We start from the raw sequence: 16088 nt of genomic DNA, 5'->3' as shown, positions 1-16088 counted from the left end.
AGCGGAAGTCCCGCCCCGTGTCCGTCAGCGATGACCTGCTGCTCCGCACCCACCCCGCCTGTGACCTCACGGGCTGCCATGCCCAGGACACGCCCGCTTTGGCCCCTCCCACTCTGGCTCCGGCTCCGCCCCCCTCCATGTTCCGCCCGAGGGCCATGTCCGCTTCCGCCCCCTGTGACCCACACCAGAAGGTGATCCGCAGATGCAGCCAGCCACTGTTTGAGGAAATATCGTACGCCAAGGAGTCCTATGTGTGAACTCCCCCAAAACACCCGATTCACCTGTGTGAACTCCCAACACCGTCACCTGTGTACTCCCCAAAACACCGACACCAGTGTGAACTCCAACCGTTCACCTGTGTGAACTCCCCCAAACACCATTCACTGTTGAACTTCCCAGACATGTTCAGTGCAATGTGTACTTCACTTTGTGTGTCTGTGTGTGCAACTTGCTTAGGTTGGACTTCATTAAGTAGTACTGTTTAGAGTACACAAAACAAGCTGTAATTTCAGTCTAAAAAGCTATGTATAAATGCAAAAATATCAGACTAGCCACCCTATAAAGCTGTGTACATAATTCAAACTTGCAAGTAGTTTTAATATATACTGTTGATCTAATATATAAGAGGTCATGTTAAGTGTATGCTTGTCTAGTTGATGTACATTTGTAAATATACTGTAGTTTTACTTTAATGCAACTTTCATTTTTTGCATGTGTCTGTCTTGAATTTCCTCTTTGACTACAACGTCTCAACTTCCACTACAATAAAGCGCTCAGAAAGCTTACCTGGCTCCCAGGCTCCATTTTGTCACCGAGAGAAGATGAAAGGATGTAGTTTTATGAGAACGCTTAGACTCTCGCCCAGAAAATTCTGCGGTATTTGAATGCCTCTGCTGATAAGCAGCTGGCAAGGTATGAGCAGTGGTGTTGTGTGTTTGAGCGTGTGTGTGTGGGTGCGTGTGTATGTGAGAGGGAAAGGTGTTATGCGTGTGTATGTGTGTGTGCGTATGTGTGAGCAAAAGGTGTTGTGTGTGTGTGAGCGAGGGAAAGGAAAACAGGAACCAGCAATCCCACAATGCACTCCTGCACCTGGTATTCCCAGGTACTTTCCCTCAGCTGAGCTCAGATCCAGGTGCTGTCCAAAAATGTGCCATCGAAATTAAAGTAAGAAGGAGCCAATGATATGTATGACAGTTAATATTTAAAAAAAATATTATGACAGTTAATAAGTTTAAAGTTTAAAAATGTAAGAAGCAGCTTCATAACGGAGAGCGGGGCACCTCTGCTTCTGAAGTAGGACGTGTCCTCCTTAGAGAACTGCAGGAAACCGGTCTGCTGATGCAACCGAAAACCAAGCAAGGTGTGGAGACACCATGTAAGGGGTGAACTGACACAGGTGCCATTGGATCACACTTCCCTGTGTGTCTGTGTGTGTGTGTGTGCGTGTGTGTGTGTGTGTGTGTGTGTGTGTGCATGTGTAGGTCATAGTTATAATCTCATATCACAGCCCCTGTGATTGGGGGGGGGGGGTGTTCATGGTGAGTCTGTGTCTGACCGCTATCAGTGAAATGTTCAGCGATAGTTCCCCAGTAATGAGAGTTTAGCTGGGTCCAGTGGGGGGGCCCCAGTCAGAGTGAAGCTCCCATCATGCATTACTCATCGCTGAAGGCTGAACAGAGTGTGCTGCTGTGTGGCTGCGCCGCGACGGGCCGCTGGTCAGCAGGTCAGGGGCCAGCCAATGAGAGGGCAGCTCCCCGGCGCGGGGGGGGGGGGGGGGCAGAGCCCCACGCCGCCTCGGTTGCATCAGCCGGGTTTCACTGCGAACATCGTGTTCCGCCTGCAGAGCAGAGACAGCACAGAGCGACGGGGGCGGGGGGGGGGGGGGGCGTTATTTCGGTTTTTCTCTGAATTTCCGCTGCTTTCTCTTTGAATCGAGCCGCAGCGTCTTCCTGTGAGGGCTCTGCAGACACCTCTGCCACAGAAAGCCAAAATTACAGCACCGTACTCCGCCCTCCAAGGAGCGAAAGGGGCCCAGGAAGTCTGCACGTCGCTCAGCCCGGGGAACCAGCGCAGGCGCGGGACCGTGCAGCCTGTCCCTAAATGCAGCCTGTCCCTAAATGCAGCTTCTCCCCATTCTGCCGTGCAGCCTGTCCCTAAATGCAGCTTCTCCCCATTCTGCCGTGCAGCCTGTCCCTAAATGCAGCTTCTCCCCATTCTGCCGTGCAGCCTGTCCCTAAATGCAGCTTCTCCCCATTCTGCCGTGCAGCCTGTCCCTAAATGCAGGGCCTGGTTTTAAAATACTCAGCGATGCAAATGCAGGGCGGAACAGTGAGTTCCACTTCCTCAGATCGAGCTGGCCGAGGAGGACGTTGCATAACTTCAGTCATATTTTAGAAAGTAAAGTACTGTTTGTTTCCAAGGCGACAGAAATACAGCGCACGTCCCTTAGCTGTCCCTGCCCTGAGAGACACATCTGAAGGACAGCTCGGTTTTACTCAGAGCAGCGAAAGCGAAGTGTGTTTGTGCGGTTTATTGGCATGGCATTGTTTTCCCCTGAAACACACTGATCACAGGGGACATCATGGCCTTGATCTTGAGAGCGATCTTGATATGAACACAGTCAGGTTTCAGACTATCAAAGTGGTGGGGGAGGGGTTGGGTGCTATCACCAGTGCGTTTGATCATTGTTTTTTGGCAGAGCTTCTGCTCTGCAGCCTTTTGTTTCACTGAATATTCACTTCCATCTTTTGCTGTTCACCAGATCCAGCTTAAGGTCACGTGACACAGTCGTAAGAGTACACGCCATTAACAGAAAAGCTGTTGTGGAAGTCGGAGTGAAAAAGTACTCACATTGCATAATTATGAAAGACAAGGACTGGGTGAATTGATGCCCTGCTGGTTACATAAGATCGTGGCAGAAGTTTCGTGTTGGGGCCGCGGGACGCTGATTATGAAATGGTCAGTAACAATGCATGATTGAGAACTCACAGGACGGGCTGCAATGCGCAGTGACGGCCGAAGTTCTGGGACGCTAACGCGTACTGACAGGCATTGATCCTGTTCACCAGAGCTCGCCTTTCCACTCTTTTCTTTCCCCTTTCATCTCTTTAATCGTGTACGACTGATTACCTCAAACGCGCTGAAAAATCCGCGCAGTTTCCTGTAATTGCGGGAGGATTCGTTGAAAATTACTGCAGAACACGAGCCCAACCTGAACCTGTGGGAAAATGTAATTCGCTGACAAAAGCACTCACTTAAAAAACACTTTAGAAGATTAATTCCACCATCCACAGCTATTTACGACCTTACCTCTACATCTGGGGACTAATGTACTCTCATTATTCATGTGTGTGATTGGATGTTCAGAAAAGTAGTCACAAAATAAAATACCCCATGATTATTACTGCTGTGGTATACCTACAGGCAAGATAAGAATAAATAAATAAATATCACATTGTGTGTTCCTGAATATTGGCTTGGAGAGAAATAAATATCTTGTCTCACAGAATCTCATTTAATCTCCGTAGGACATCTATTTTGCAGCCGTGTTCTGCGTGCACTGGCGTGCATTAGAGCACATTAGCACGATAACTCCTGCTATAGGGGCGTGATTAGGCTACTCTGGGTGGAGGACCATCATGGATTGTCCTGCAAAATATAAAAGACATTGTTCACAGTAAAAATGCTCAATGTTGGTTCAATTTTCACTAAGTTTATATGAGTCCAGCAGGGGCATCAGAGTAAAATTCACTCTCAGAGTTGATTTAACACTGAACATTTTAGTGCGTGTGCACTGTGATCAGAATGCCGCAAAATTTGCTATAAATTGGATGAGTTATCATCGGCTTGATTACAAGCGTACAATCTTTATCACTATGGGCAGAATTGCGATCATATCTGTCCATGGGTAAACCACATGATACATTAAAAACCTGGTTTAACTGTGTGCAGCACACTTAGTGATGCTGATACATTTATGGTAAATGTATTCATATTTTCATATTTTTTTAGACTGGGATGATGAGCGGCACCGTGGTTCAGTGGGTATATGCGCCAAATTATAAAAGCAATTCGCTTGCAAGTATATTGTAGGCACAAAGACCGTTTTAGCGTTAGTAGTTTTATCAAAGCAGGTGCCGCAGGAAGTGATGTCACAGTATGGTAGTAACAAGTGTCTTAGATACGGTTGCTAGGAACGGGGATTGTGCTCCAACAAGAAGTGCAGACACGTAACAAAGCTAGCTAGTGCTAGCTAGCACTTCGCAAATGTTAATGTTAACAAACACTTTTCAGTTGTACTAAATTGAATCGCCGCCAATATGCAGACGAAAAAGGAAGTCAGAGACAGTACATACACGTTTGCCAGTCGCCCTAGAGCTCTACAAAACCGAAGCAAGTACAGGGAGTCCGCAGCTGAATCGTAAGTTTGACAGTGGAGAGGTCGCAGCGCCACTAGCCTTGCCACAGTTAAAAGCTGTTGCGTGTATTTTTACACGGTCTAACAAGGATACGTTTTGATTTATTGCAACGGTACATGTTGTTGTTTTTTTTTGGAAGCTGACGTATATAGATTATGATGAGTGCCTAGTTATAACATCTGCTTGGCCACCCAGCTGGAGCTTCTAATCGCTCAGTTCAGGTGGTTGAACAGTTTATATCCCCTCAAACTGAGCAGTAAATATGACATTCAAACTGTGAATGTTGAATACACACCATGGTTTATTTTTGGTATATTTTGCTGCATTAAACAGAATTTTTGTTTTTTTAAATATGCTTTACATTCATGCAATTAAAGAAAACAGTAATTCACAACAAATACCACAAGGATTGTAGTGTAGACTAAGGCCAGACTGTCCTATGGGTAATGTAAGTTGGTGCTGAAGATGCCTGTTCAGTCCTTTAGGTTATAGCACATGCCACACTGTATATAGGCTGTATCCGCTTGAGACCTAACCAGGGCCTTGACAATTCACGGATGGCATTCAAGAAGTGATATTTAAGATAGCTGTTAATGGCAGTTTGACATTCTGCTCAAAAGGTCAGGTCATCATGTCTTATTGACAGGAGCTGCACCCACAATAACAGACCTCCTCCTATAGCCTGTCTTAAATGCCCACACTTAAATGTCATGATTGAACGCACACAAGCAGTGGGGCTGAGTCACCGTATGTAACACCATCGTTAATCTCACTTTATTGTCCTGCATAATCTCTCTTTCTTCCTCAGATTAGTATTTAGGCTGTACGTGGATGTGATGGAACACTTGTCTCTAGCAGTGACATCAGAAATAACTCAAAAATAATTCCCTGCATAATAATAATAATAATAATAGTAATAATAATAATATAGTTTTCATTGTTTTCCGTGTGTGTTAGAGGGCTTGTGCTGTGTGATGAATGTAAATCTGTGAAACTGTGCTGGAAGCAGGGCTCTGGAGGAGCTCACAGGCTCACACACACACACACACACACACACACGTGCACACGCACACACGTATGCGCGCACACATACACACACACACGCACACACACATACGCACACACACACATACGCACGCACACACGCACGCACACACACACACGCACACACACACACACGCACACACGCACGCACACACACACACGCACGCGCACACACGCACACACACACGTGCACACGTACACACGTGCACACACACACACGCATGCGCGCACACATACACACACACGCACACACACACATACGCACACATACGCACACACACGCACGCGCACACACACACACACACACACACGCACATGCACACACACACGCACGCACGCACACATACACACACACACACATGCGCGCGCACACACACGCACACACACACACACACACACACACACTCAGCTCTTTCTCTCCTCTCCTGTGCTGCAGAAATGACGGGGGTGGAATCCACGTGAACATCATGTATGACCGGCGGGTCGTCAGGGGCAACACATATGCGCAGAGCATTCTGCCGGTGGTGAGCACTTGATTGACAGGATGACAGTCTGTGAGGAAGGGGGAAAAAACAGTGTAACTCTACACTGTCCCTGTGTTACACATTTAACGACTATGCTGTAGAGATTGACACTGGGTGTGGTAGATTGAGCTGTGCTGGGTGTGGTAGATTGGTGCTGGGTGTGGTAGAGACTGGCACTGTGTGTGGTAGATTGAGCTGTGCTGGGTGTGGTAGATTGGTGCTGGGTGAGCAGGATTGGGACTGTGTGTGGTAGATTGGTGCTGGGTATAGTACATTGAGCTGTGCTGGGTGTGGTAGATTGGTATTGTGTGTGGTAGATTGAGCTGTGCTGGGTGTGGTAGATTGGTACTGTGTGTGGTAGGTTGGTGCTGGGTGTGGTAGATTGAGCTGTGCTGGGTGTGGTAGATTGGTACTATGTGTGGTTGGTTGGTGCTGGGTGTGGTAGAGTGAGCTGTGCTGGGTGTGGTAGATTGGTACTGTGTGTGGTAGGTTGATGCTGGGTGTGGTAGGTTGAGCTGTGCTGGGTGTGGTAGATTGGTACTGTGTGTGGTAGATTGAGCTGTGCTGGGTGTGGTAGATTGGTACTGTGTGTGGTAGATTGAGCTGTGCTGGGTGTGGTAGATTGGTACTGTGTGTGGTAGGTTGGTGCTGGGTGTGGTAGATTGAGCTGTGCTGGGTGTTTCTGTGTGATTGACAGACGGCGCAGACAGATCCGGTTGAGATTCAGAAGCAGCAGGAGGCCAGGAGGAGAGCCATCGCCCGCCGCAGGGCCAAGGCCCAGTTCCGCTCCCAGACACCGGAGGCAGTAGAGGGCAGGCAGCACATGGATGTTCAGACAGGTACAAATGGACCCCCCATCACTGGCGTACTGATTGGACACATTTTATTAGCCCCATATTAAAATATCACAATTTGTACAGATAGGGCAGTGGTACCCAGCCCTGTTCCTGGAGATCTACCGTCCTGTGATTTTTTTTACTCTAATCCTAACAAAGCACACCTCATTCAACAGAGACCTTTGTTGAGCTGCTACTTAGTCAGGTGAGCTAAATTAGGGCTAAAATGAAAACCTACAGGACGGTAGATCTCCAGGAACAGGGTTGGGCAGCCCTGCTCTAGCTGTTGAATGAGGTGTGCTTTGTTAGGGTTGAAATGAAAACTTGCAGGATGGTAGATTTCCAGGAACAGGGTTGGGTAACCACTGAGATAGAGAATAGATATTTGAATGCGTGTCTGAACACTGTATGCACACTGTAACTGGAGCAGTTTCTGTAACAGGTTAACAGGTGTTACCTGCACAGGTAAAAACTACATGTGGAGTTATAAGAAGTACTCACATCCAAAACCAAAATGTTCAGGGTGTTTGGTGGAGAAGTATTTAAATAGTTACAGGATGTTTAATAACCTACAGTAAATGATATATAATAACCTACAGTGAATTATATTTAATAACCTACAATGACCTGTAATTATTGCAGTGGAAGGATTTCTCAGAAAGCTGCTGATTTGGATCGCTGAACAGTCTTGCAAAGCCTGCAAATGCCGAAATCAAGCCTGCATTTGATTATCAGTTTATCCTGTTTCTGACCACAAAAAAGAAAAAAATATCTATAAGCGTATCTTGTGATTAAATCAGAGCTGCTGTACTGAGCTGCACTCTGTCTTTAACAGACGCTTCAAATAAACAAAAAAAGAGAAAGAAAAATGAAGAAAATTTAAAAGATACACAAAAACACACAGAAGTGTGCTGCTCACCCAGAATCACAGTAAATATTAAACATTAAGCAGGATAAGCAGTCCTGTGATTACTAGCGCAGTGATTAGTAGCACTGTGATTAGTAGCACGGTGATTAGTAGTGCAGTGATTAGTAGTGCAGTGGTTAGTAGCACTGTGATTAGTAGTGCAATGATTAGTAGTACTGTGATTAGTAGTGCAGTGATTAGTAGTACGGTGATTAGTAGTGCAGTGATTAGTAGCGCAGTGGTTAGTAGCACTGTGATTAGTAGTGCAGTGGTTAGTAGCACGGTGATTAGTAACGCAGTGTCCGGTTCTGTTTCTCCGTGCAGAGCTGTACCTGGAGGAGCTGAGCGACCTGGTGGAGGAGTCCAGTGTGGAATGCCAGACAGACGCGTTCCTGGACAAACCGCCCAGCCCCCTCTTCGTCCCGGCCAAGACCGGCAGAGACGTGGCCACTCAGATCGAGGATGGAGAGGTGCCTGCTACAGGGCTACACACTGCAGGGGGCTGCATGCACCGTTTAGCATTTAGCATTTAGCACATGCTTTCAGCCAGTACCGTTTGCAGAAGGTGCTTTCAGCATGGCTGGAGAGCCAGTGCTGGAGATGAGCATCTCTGCAGTCAGGTCAGTGCCATGGTACAGGTGTGTGTCACAGCGCAGAGAGACAAGGGTCAGGGGTTTCTCATGTGAGCTAGTAATGCAGCCATAACACACATAAGCTCTCTAATGCTCTTCTTCTCTCCTAAGCATTGCGGGTGGGGGATGGGGGGCAGGGTGTCACCATGGTAACGTGTGAAGCTGTCCCCTCGCCGTTTCAGCTTTGATGTGGACTGATGTGGAACACGGAACATAGAATGCGGAACGCAGAACGCCGAGCCTGGAACACAGAACATGGAACACGTGGGCTGCTGAGTGCCACAGAGGATAACATGTACCGTGAATCCACTCAGTGCTTTGCAAAACTCAGAAGAACAGATCATGGAACAATAAAAAGTTATTAAGTACTGTGTCTTAGGTGCAAAAACAGAAGAAAAGAGAAAATGTTGTCAAATTCCTTTTGTCTCTGAATTGTACTTATGGTGAGAAGCACAAACACACAGGTGTGTGAGCATACTGGCTCAGTACGCTGGGGGTTTGGCCTGTGCTGCAGACTGGGCCGTGTGCACAGGCAGAACGCCACCCTCAGGTTAGAGGCATGTCTGGTCTCCAGGGCGACGCACCTGGTTTGGAACCCTGGGCTGGTCTCCGGGGTGACGAGCCTGGTTGCCAGCAGGTGGACTGGATGAGCTGCTGGGATGTCCACTGCAGTAACAGAAGGCCCTCCCCTGCTCCTGTCTGCAGTACAGAAGGCCCTGCATGCGCACGCTGTGGAGTAATGACGACCTGAGGTTTTATCCACCCACTTGGATCGCCTCTGGACTCTGTGAGGCCTCCAGCCCAGTCTTATCCTCTTAACAAAACAGAACAAAGCCAGCAGGATGGACAGACAGACAGGCTGTCAACCCCACCCCACCCCACCCCCCAACAACCAGCCCCTGTCCCCAGCTGCTATCCCCCTTCCCAGCCTGCGTGTGAGATGGTGGACAGGCAGGATTTAAAGCTTGTGTCTGACTCTCTCTCTCTTTGCTGAATTCTCTCTTGCTGTCATTCTGTGGCCCTCCTGTCCCAGGCAGTGTGGGAGTGGGCAGTGTACCACCCCACTGGGCTGGGGGGGTGGTGGCTGTTGGGTTTGACATACATGTCTCGCCCCCCCACCCCCCACCCCCGTTCGCAGCTGTTTGACTTTGACCTGGAGGTGCGCCCCCTGCTGGAGACGCTGGTGGGGAAGACGGTGGAGCAGTCTCTGCTGGAGGTGATGGAGGAGGAGGAGCTGGCCAGCCTGCGGGCCCAGCAGCGAGCCTACGAGGAGCTGCACAACCTGGAGCTGGTGGAGGCGCAGAGGCTGGAGGAGAGGGAGCGGCGCCACCGCCAGGAGAAGGTAGGGTACTGCGCCCTGCCCTTCCTGCAAACTGCCTGCTAAATAACCCCCCCCCCTGCACAGACACCTCCCTCCAGACTCCGGGTGCAGAATGAGTGCAGGTGTGGTTCTCTTGCGCTTCTCTGGGCTCCTGGAGGCGTTGAGGTCAGACAGGGCGATGAGAGAGAGAGGCTGCACCAGCAGGCCACAGCAGAAGAGGAAGAGAGTAGGGTCTCTGTCAGAGCAGGAAGGGGAAGTGATGTACGCGTTCGCTAAGGGCCAATCAGAGCACTTCCTCAGAGGGCCGCGTTCAACGCTGTCGACATCGCCCTGGCGACAGGTCAGTAGCAGGGTTAGATTTGGATTTGAAGTGTTCTGGTAATAAAGACTGCAGTGCACTGAGTAGATATGATCACCTGTTCCTAAGCCTGGAACTTAAACTACATTTTCCAGAGTGCACTGCAGCCCAGTTCTGAGTCAGGCTGCACACAGCACTGCTTGGGGAGTCTATGTTCATGACCACTGGGGAGGCAGGGGGCTGCAGGTTCATATCTCTGCTGTGTACAGGGAGACTGCACTGTTGCAGATTTATGCAATGCGGCTATTTCTGAGCGGCTCAAATCACCTTCGGTCAGATGTATGACTCAATAGCAGAATGAATGAATCAGTCAGTGAATGACTGCAATTATGAATGAATGAATGACTTCATTCATTATGAAAGTTAACGATAAAAAACCCTCTCCCACTCTCTTTCCCTCTCTCTCTCCCTCTCCTATCTCTTCCCCCCTCTCCCTCCGTCTCCCTTCCTCTCCCCTCTCCCACTCTCCCCCCCCCCCCACAGGAGCGCAGGCTGCGGCAGCAGAGGGAGGTGTTGCGGAAGGAGAGGGAGACGGTGGAGAAGATGGCGGCTCGGGCCTTTGCTCAGCAGTACCTGGTGGACCTGCTCCCGTCCGTCTACACCACGCTGCGGGACCACGGGTTCTTCTACGACCCCGTGGAGAGAGGTGGGCCGCCCCCTTCCCCAAAACAGCTCCACAGGCCACGCCCTCGTCTCAGGGAGGGGCTGCAGTGACATGTTTACCTCATATTTACCCTCTAGTAGACTAATTCATTATTTGACAGGCCAATGGAAATCATAGCAGAATTTTACTTTATAGAGTAATCAGAACACAGAGCCTATGTGATGTTTTCTGTCTGTTCCCAGAATTCATTTTTTAAGCCAACCTCCTGGCGCTGTTCTCTCTCTTTCTGACCTGCAGACGTGGAGACTGGGTTCCTCCCCTGGGTGATGACACAAGTAAACGGAAATTTGGAGAAACGATGCGTAGGGAGGGCTGTTCTGGACAGTGAGTGCTCCCTACATTATGTTTATACGTCTCCAGGCTGAGGTGTTTCTCCCTTGATGACTACAGATGTGCAGTGATATGGACTGTGTTTGACATGAAGGACCACTGTATCTGGAGCTTACTGAGTGTTTTATTTAGACGTTATTACTGCATCAGACAGGAAAGGCCAAAGATGTTTGGCTGTGCTGCCAGCTGTGCTTCCAGGGTCTGGTGTGGTGAAGTCTTTACTTATGGAATCACAGTAATGAGAAACAGCATTCGTTAGTCTGTGAGCTAATTTTGTTGTCCACATTTTTCGTAGCTCAGTGCCACCATCTAGTGGCTACAAACTTCCCAGCAGTGAAACACATTTAGTTTTTAATTGAGCCACATGCATTTAGAGCAGTGATATGTTGTCCTGTCTTGAGGAGCCTGCTGGTTCACCTGCCTCACAGTTCCTGCGCAGTGCAGTGCCCCTGCGCAGTGCCCCTGTCAGTGTGCCTCTCCCTTCTCTTCCAGTGCTCATCCGCGACGTCACCCAGCGCAAGTCCCACCTCTTCCAGCAGATGGCGCACATGTCATCCGATCCCAGCTGAGCAAACCAACCACAGCCACCAGCCAGCCATTTAATAAACAGATTTATGATTCTGGCAGGCTGTGGATGTCAGTTTTCTGCACACGTTTTAGGGTAACATCACACATGCTGGGTGTCAGTCACACTAATGGGGTTCATCTCAGTGCTTATGTTCAGTTATCAGGCCCAGAAGGATATGTTTGGCACGGTGAAAAATTCTGAAGATGAGAGGTGGTGGGCAGATATGTGGACTGGAATCCTGCTCTCCAGGGATTGGGGATGTGATCGGACGCGGGGGCGAGGGCTGGAATCCTGCTCTCCAGGGATTGGGGATGTGATCGGACGCGGGGGCGAGGGCTGGAATCCTGCTCTCCAGGGATTGGGGATGTGATCGGACGCGGGGGAGAGGGCGGGGACGTTTACGCACACCAGAGAAATTTAAAGGACCAGAGCGGTTTCCAGAACGTTCCGAACTTTGAGAGCCTATCAGGCGACTGTCTGTTTAAGAGCGCTACGCGTCCATCAGCTGAACGCCTCACAGCCTCTAGACAGACTCAGTCACTCGCAGATCTGCAGCTTGTGAGTGATAAGAGGAGAGGTTGCGTATGACAGCCATGTTATCTTTGGCCTGCTCGGCTGGGCTGCGATGCAGACGCCACCATTTTGTGTCTCTCTGCAGTGACGACGGCACACCGAAGAAGACGACGTGGCACGTGCACCTGATTAGATTCAAATCACAAACTGATAGTGTCTTCACGCCATAGACTGTAGAAAAATACGGAGCAAGTCACTGTGACGTCACCCATTGACTCTCCATGGGCTTGGTGAAAACCCTGGAAGTGTAGTTTGTGGGCGCTGCCATGTCGCACAAATTGAAGCCAGAGACTGCGCAGTACGGAAAATGGGGACCCTTATATGGGCATGAAGTCCGGTCATCCACTAAGCGCGTGAGCTACTGTAACGCAAACTGTTCCAGATTCATCCACAAAATATTGCCGTCCAAATAACACAATAACTTAAACTGGCACTTGGGACCATGGGGAGACATTGTGATGACATTTTCCTGTGGGGAAAAAAATTACGGACTTAATATTTTGACTGTATTGTTACCATTGACGTGCATTGAAACGGGTGGCTGAAACACCTATACTGGAGCCAACCGCAGTGGTGCTAGTGAGCAACGTCTCTCAACCAGAGTGAGCTTCAGAAACACAGCCCGGGTTTGGCCGCTTGGTCTTGACTTAAAGACTTGATAAAGAGACCGTCCAGCCTGCTGGTCTCCCGAGAGAGAGGGCGTGGCCGGTAGCAGGTGCAGTATTTTACGCTGCAGTGAGAAATGCGCGTGGTAGAGCTATGTGGACTGCAGGCGCTAACCCGTGCGTGCGCAGCTGCTGCTGATCGAGCACAGAATGTTGGGCAGGGGCGTCTGCGCTCCCCACCGCAGCCGGATCGCCCCAGACATTCTGCAGATGCCCTGACTCAGAGATTAAAGTCTGAGGTGTGCAGGGTAAAACGGGAGGGGGCCCAGGACTGTCCCTTGGGGAACCCCTGGGCTGCTCTGCCCTTCCATTCAGGCTATCAGTGATCTGGCATGTTGGGGGGGGAGTTGGGAGGGACCCACCTGCTCAGGGGGGGTCAGGAGTGGTCTGCTAGTTCTGAGCTTCTCTCAGCAAGGTACGATGCGCAGTGCTGAACTCACTGCGCAAATCAGAAACCGTGAGCTTCACTGAACTGCAGGATGTTTTCCACAACATGGAGACCCTTTCCTGCAGGTCATCACACCCCTTCAGCACACTCAGGCTGACCCTCGGGCTGATCTTAAGGTTGATCCTCAGGTTGATCCTCGGGCTGATCCTAAGGCTGATCCTCAGGTTGATCCTAAGGCTGATCCCCCAGTGATGGACAGACGAACAGAGGGTGCTAAACTGTGTAAACAACACCTGTGCAGGTTAATAAATGTAAAAATAAACATTTAAAATTGCACTCAATTATAATTAAGATCACATGATCACTGTGATGCACTGACTGCTGTGGAATTACAGGCAGCGGGACAGGAGAGAAGGACAGGTGGACATTACAGGACAGTTGGACATTATGGGACAGGTGGACATTACAGGACAGGTGGCCAGTAGAGCTCTGGGAAAACAGCTTTACCTGGCAGTGCAGATACGCTACCAGGGTTTGTGAAGTCATCATTTGTGAAGCTACCAGGGTTTGTGAAGTGCAGATATGCTACCAGGGTTTGTGAAGTCTACCAGGGTTTGTGAAGTCAATAGTCACAAAAAAATCCCAAACCCAGTTATGACATCACCTGCCATACAAACAAAGCACACCTATACACCTCACACACCCAGAATAAGAAATAAAACTATCAACTATCAAACTATGTGAATGCAACAATTTAAATTCCCCCATATATAAAAATTATTTTAAATATATCTATAAATAATTTTTAAAAATACAAGATCAAGAAAAAAAGTACAAATTTGCCCCCAAAAATGTAATTATTGCATTTTTTTCTGAGAAAACTGTCTAAACTCGAAATGTTTTGATGAGAAAAGGGACTAAATGCGAGCTCAACTCCACAAATTCGAAACCAATGAAAATCCAGCACAATGTTTGGCTGACAAGAGTCAAACCCGGAAGCCCTGATTACGTGCGCGTGCTACCCTTCGAGCAGGAAAGCGTCAGGTACGACAGCCTACAAATGACGCAGATACGCTCTGCACCTGAACACACGCGCCTCTCCCCTTACTGTTACCTGCTGTCTGTTTTGTTTGGGTTTACGGCAGCGTTTTACTGTGTCCGTGGGCACGACGTCATTTGCATTTTCCAAAGCAAATGAAGCAATGTTGTCCCAGAAACGGTACCCACACACCTCTGCAAATGAGTCCACAAACAAGACTGCCGCTTTATCACATGGGCAATTCCCCGTGCTTTCCGCGTTCAGAATAAATCATGGTGTTTAGGGTAATTCGGCATACCAAATTACCCTAAACACGTACACTACAGTTATATTATGTATTGTTCCAGTAGGTAATTCGAATATACCGACAAGCCTACTCAAAGATGGGGTTTTACATTAGCTGCATACATTTACTGCATAGCCATCACGTTGAAGCTTTAGATAAATCTGTACTGAACAGTGAAAGTAAACTTTGAAAGACCAATTAAGGTTTTAAGATAAATATTATTTGCGCAATTTCCCGTCTATTCGCGAATTTCTCAACATTAAGTTACGCCTGAAGTCATCAAACGGCCGGCCAGCGAGCGCTGGGCTCGGCACACTCAGCTCTCACTCGTGAACCTGTCGCTCGCAGGTTAATATCGCAATGGTGGAAATGACCTTAAATATATACGGTTCTATTTTAATCCCACTCTGCTATTGGTCAGGTTCCAATTATGAAACCTCCCAAGCTAGTTTGCAGTTCCAACGGGTTTGGACCATGGGCGTGTGCTAGCGACGCACGCCGTGACTCAAACATTGTTTAAATGCCCCTCCCAGCTCTGGCAAATCTGTCGCGGTAGTCTAAGGCTTGCATCATAGTTTCCTGATGAGAGTGTCACGTTTAAGGCTTTAAGGCATTCTTCTGACTGAACGTCTGTTTATCACGTAAAAGTTTCACGAACAATATAACCTCGACAGGTAATTGAACTGAATGGGACACAATGTCACGGCAGCAAATATTTCCAGCGAATCATATTTTACCTGCTCAAAAAGTGATGTTTATAACTATATCATACTTAGTTCATCAGACAAACGGTCTTAACTGTCAAACCAGTTGTCTGTCTAACGGCAATGTTCATTTACCCTTTAATTTTGCCAGTAGGTTTAATATGTAGGCCATGCATGATATGACGCGTGATCAGATTAGGCCGTATTTGATGAATGGGCATGATCACTGTTTTAAATGTAGGCTATTGGGACGCACCAGAATCATAGCAACGACCCACGGGCCAAAATATAAAAGTTCCCAGATGAGAAGATATAGGTAGAGGTTTTTCCTATAGCTACCACGAATCCTGTTACAACCGGGTATTGTATAGAACTGATCTTTACACAGTAAGGCATTACTGGCGTTTAAAGATGGGCCTGAGATTGCACAAAGCTTTGGGTACAATAAAAGCAGCATAAAAGAGAAGAACGAACAGCAATATACAAAAGGAAATTATACATAGAATAAACACAAAGAAAATTCAAAGAACTAAGCACTATAAAAGTAAAACACAATAAAAACAATGAGAGGAAATAATAAAACAGTAGGCCAGTGTTAAAACCCAGTGATTAAAAAGGGAAAAAGCACAGCGAATAGCTATCAGTCATTAAAGAAAAAAGTGAGAAGAAAACACGAGAAAACTGTTTGAACTTTTATTTATTTATTTTTATTTTTTTAAAGCAAAATGGGCCTTTTTTTTACAATTAATGTTTAGTGTGCCAGCCGCTCTGGCAAAGTGTGATCTAAGACAGTAATAGTGAATGTGATCATTATTTTTCAAACGCAGCTTG

The 16088-nt window shown here is 48.0% G+C and overlaps 2 protein-coding genes across 4 annotated transcripts in view; both read left to right on the top strand.

Moving 5' to 3' along the window:
- Nucleotides 1–257, top strand: part of tagapb (T cell activation RhoGTPase activating protein b) — a 22205-nt gene extending 21948 nt beyond the window's left edge. The window contains exon 14 of the mRNA XM_064340859.1: nt 1–257. This exon is cut by the window's left edge and continues 978 nt beyond it. Coding sequence (XP_064196929.1) covers nt 1–257 — 257 coding nt within the window.
- A 2560-nt stretch (nt 258–2817) lies between these two features.
- On the top strand, nt 2818–11658 carry rsph3 (radial spoke head 3). Of its 3 annotated transcripts, none has more exons than XM_064340857.1 (9): nt 2818–2958; nt 5899–5986; nt 6684–6825; nt 8054–8199; nt 9500–9703; nt 9840–10022; nt 10524–10686; nt 10942–11028; nt 11527–11658. In XM_064340857.1, exons 2-9 carry the CDS (start codon nt 5930–5932, stop codon nt 11601–11603), a joined length of 1059 nt encoding a protein of 352 aa, XP_064196927.1. In that variant the 5' UTR covers nt 2818–2958; nt 5899–5929; the 3' UTR covers nt 11604–11658. The 3 variants fall into 3 exon arrangements, with proteins under 3 accessions (XP_064196927.1, XP_064196926.1, XP_064196928.1); XM_064340856.1 differs by lacking the exon at nt 2818–2958 and adding an exon at nt 4177–4420; XM_064340858.1 differs by lacking the exons at nt 2818–2958; nt 9840–10022 and adding an exon at nt 4179–4420.
- Nucleotides 11659–16088: the final 4430 nt, after the last annotated feature.

The sequence above is a fragment of the Anguilla rostrata genome, chromosome 6 (assembly GCF_018555375.3).
Source record: "Anguilla rostrata isolate EN2019 chromosome 6, ASM1855537v3, whole genome shotgun sequence".
In the NCBI taxonomy this organism is placed as follows: Eukaryota; Metazoa; Chordata; class Actinopteri; order Anguilliformes; family Anguillidae; genus Anguilla; species Anguilla rostrata.
This window is presented reverse-complemented; position numbering and strand designations above follow the sequence as displayed.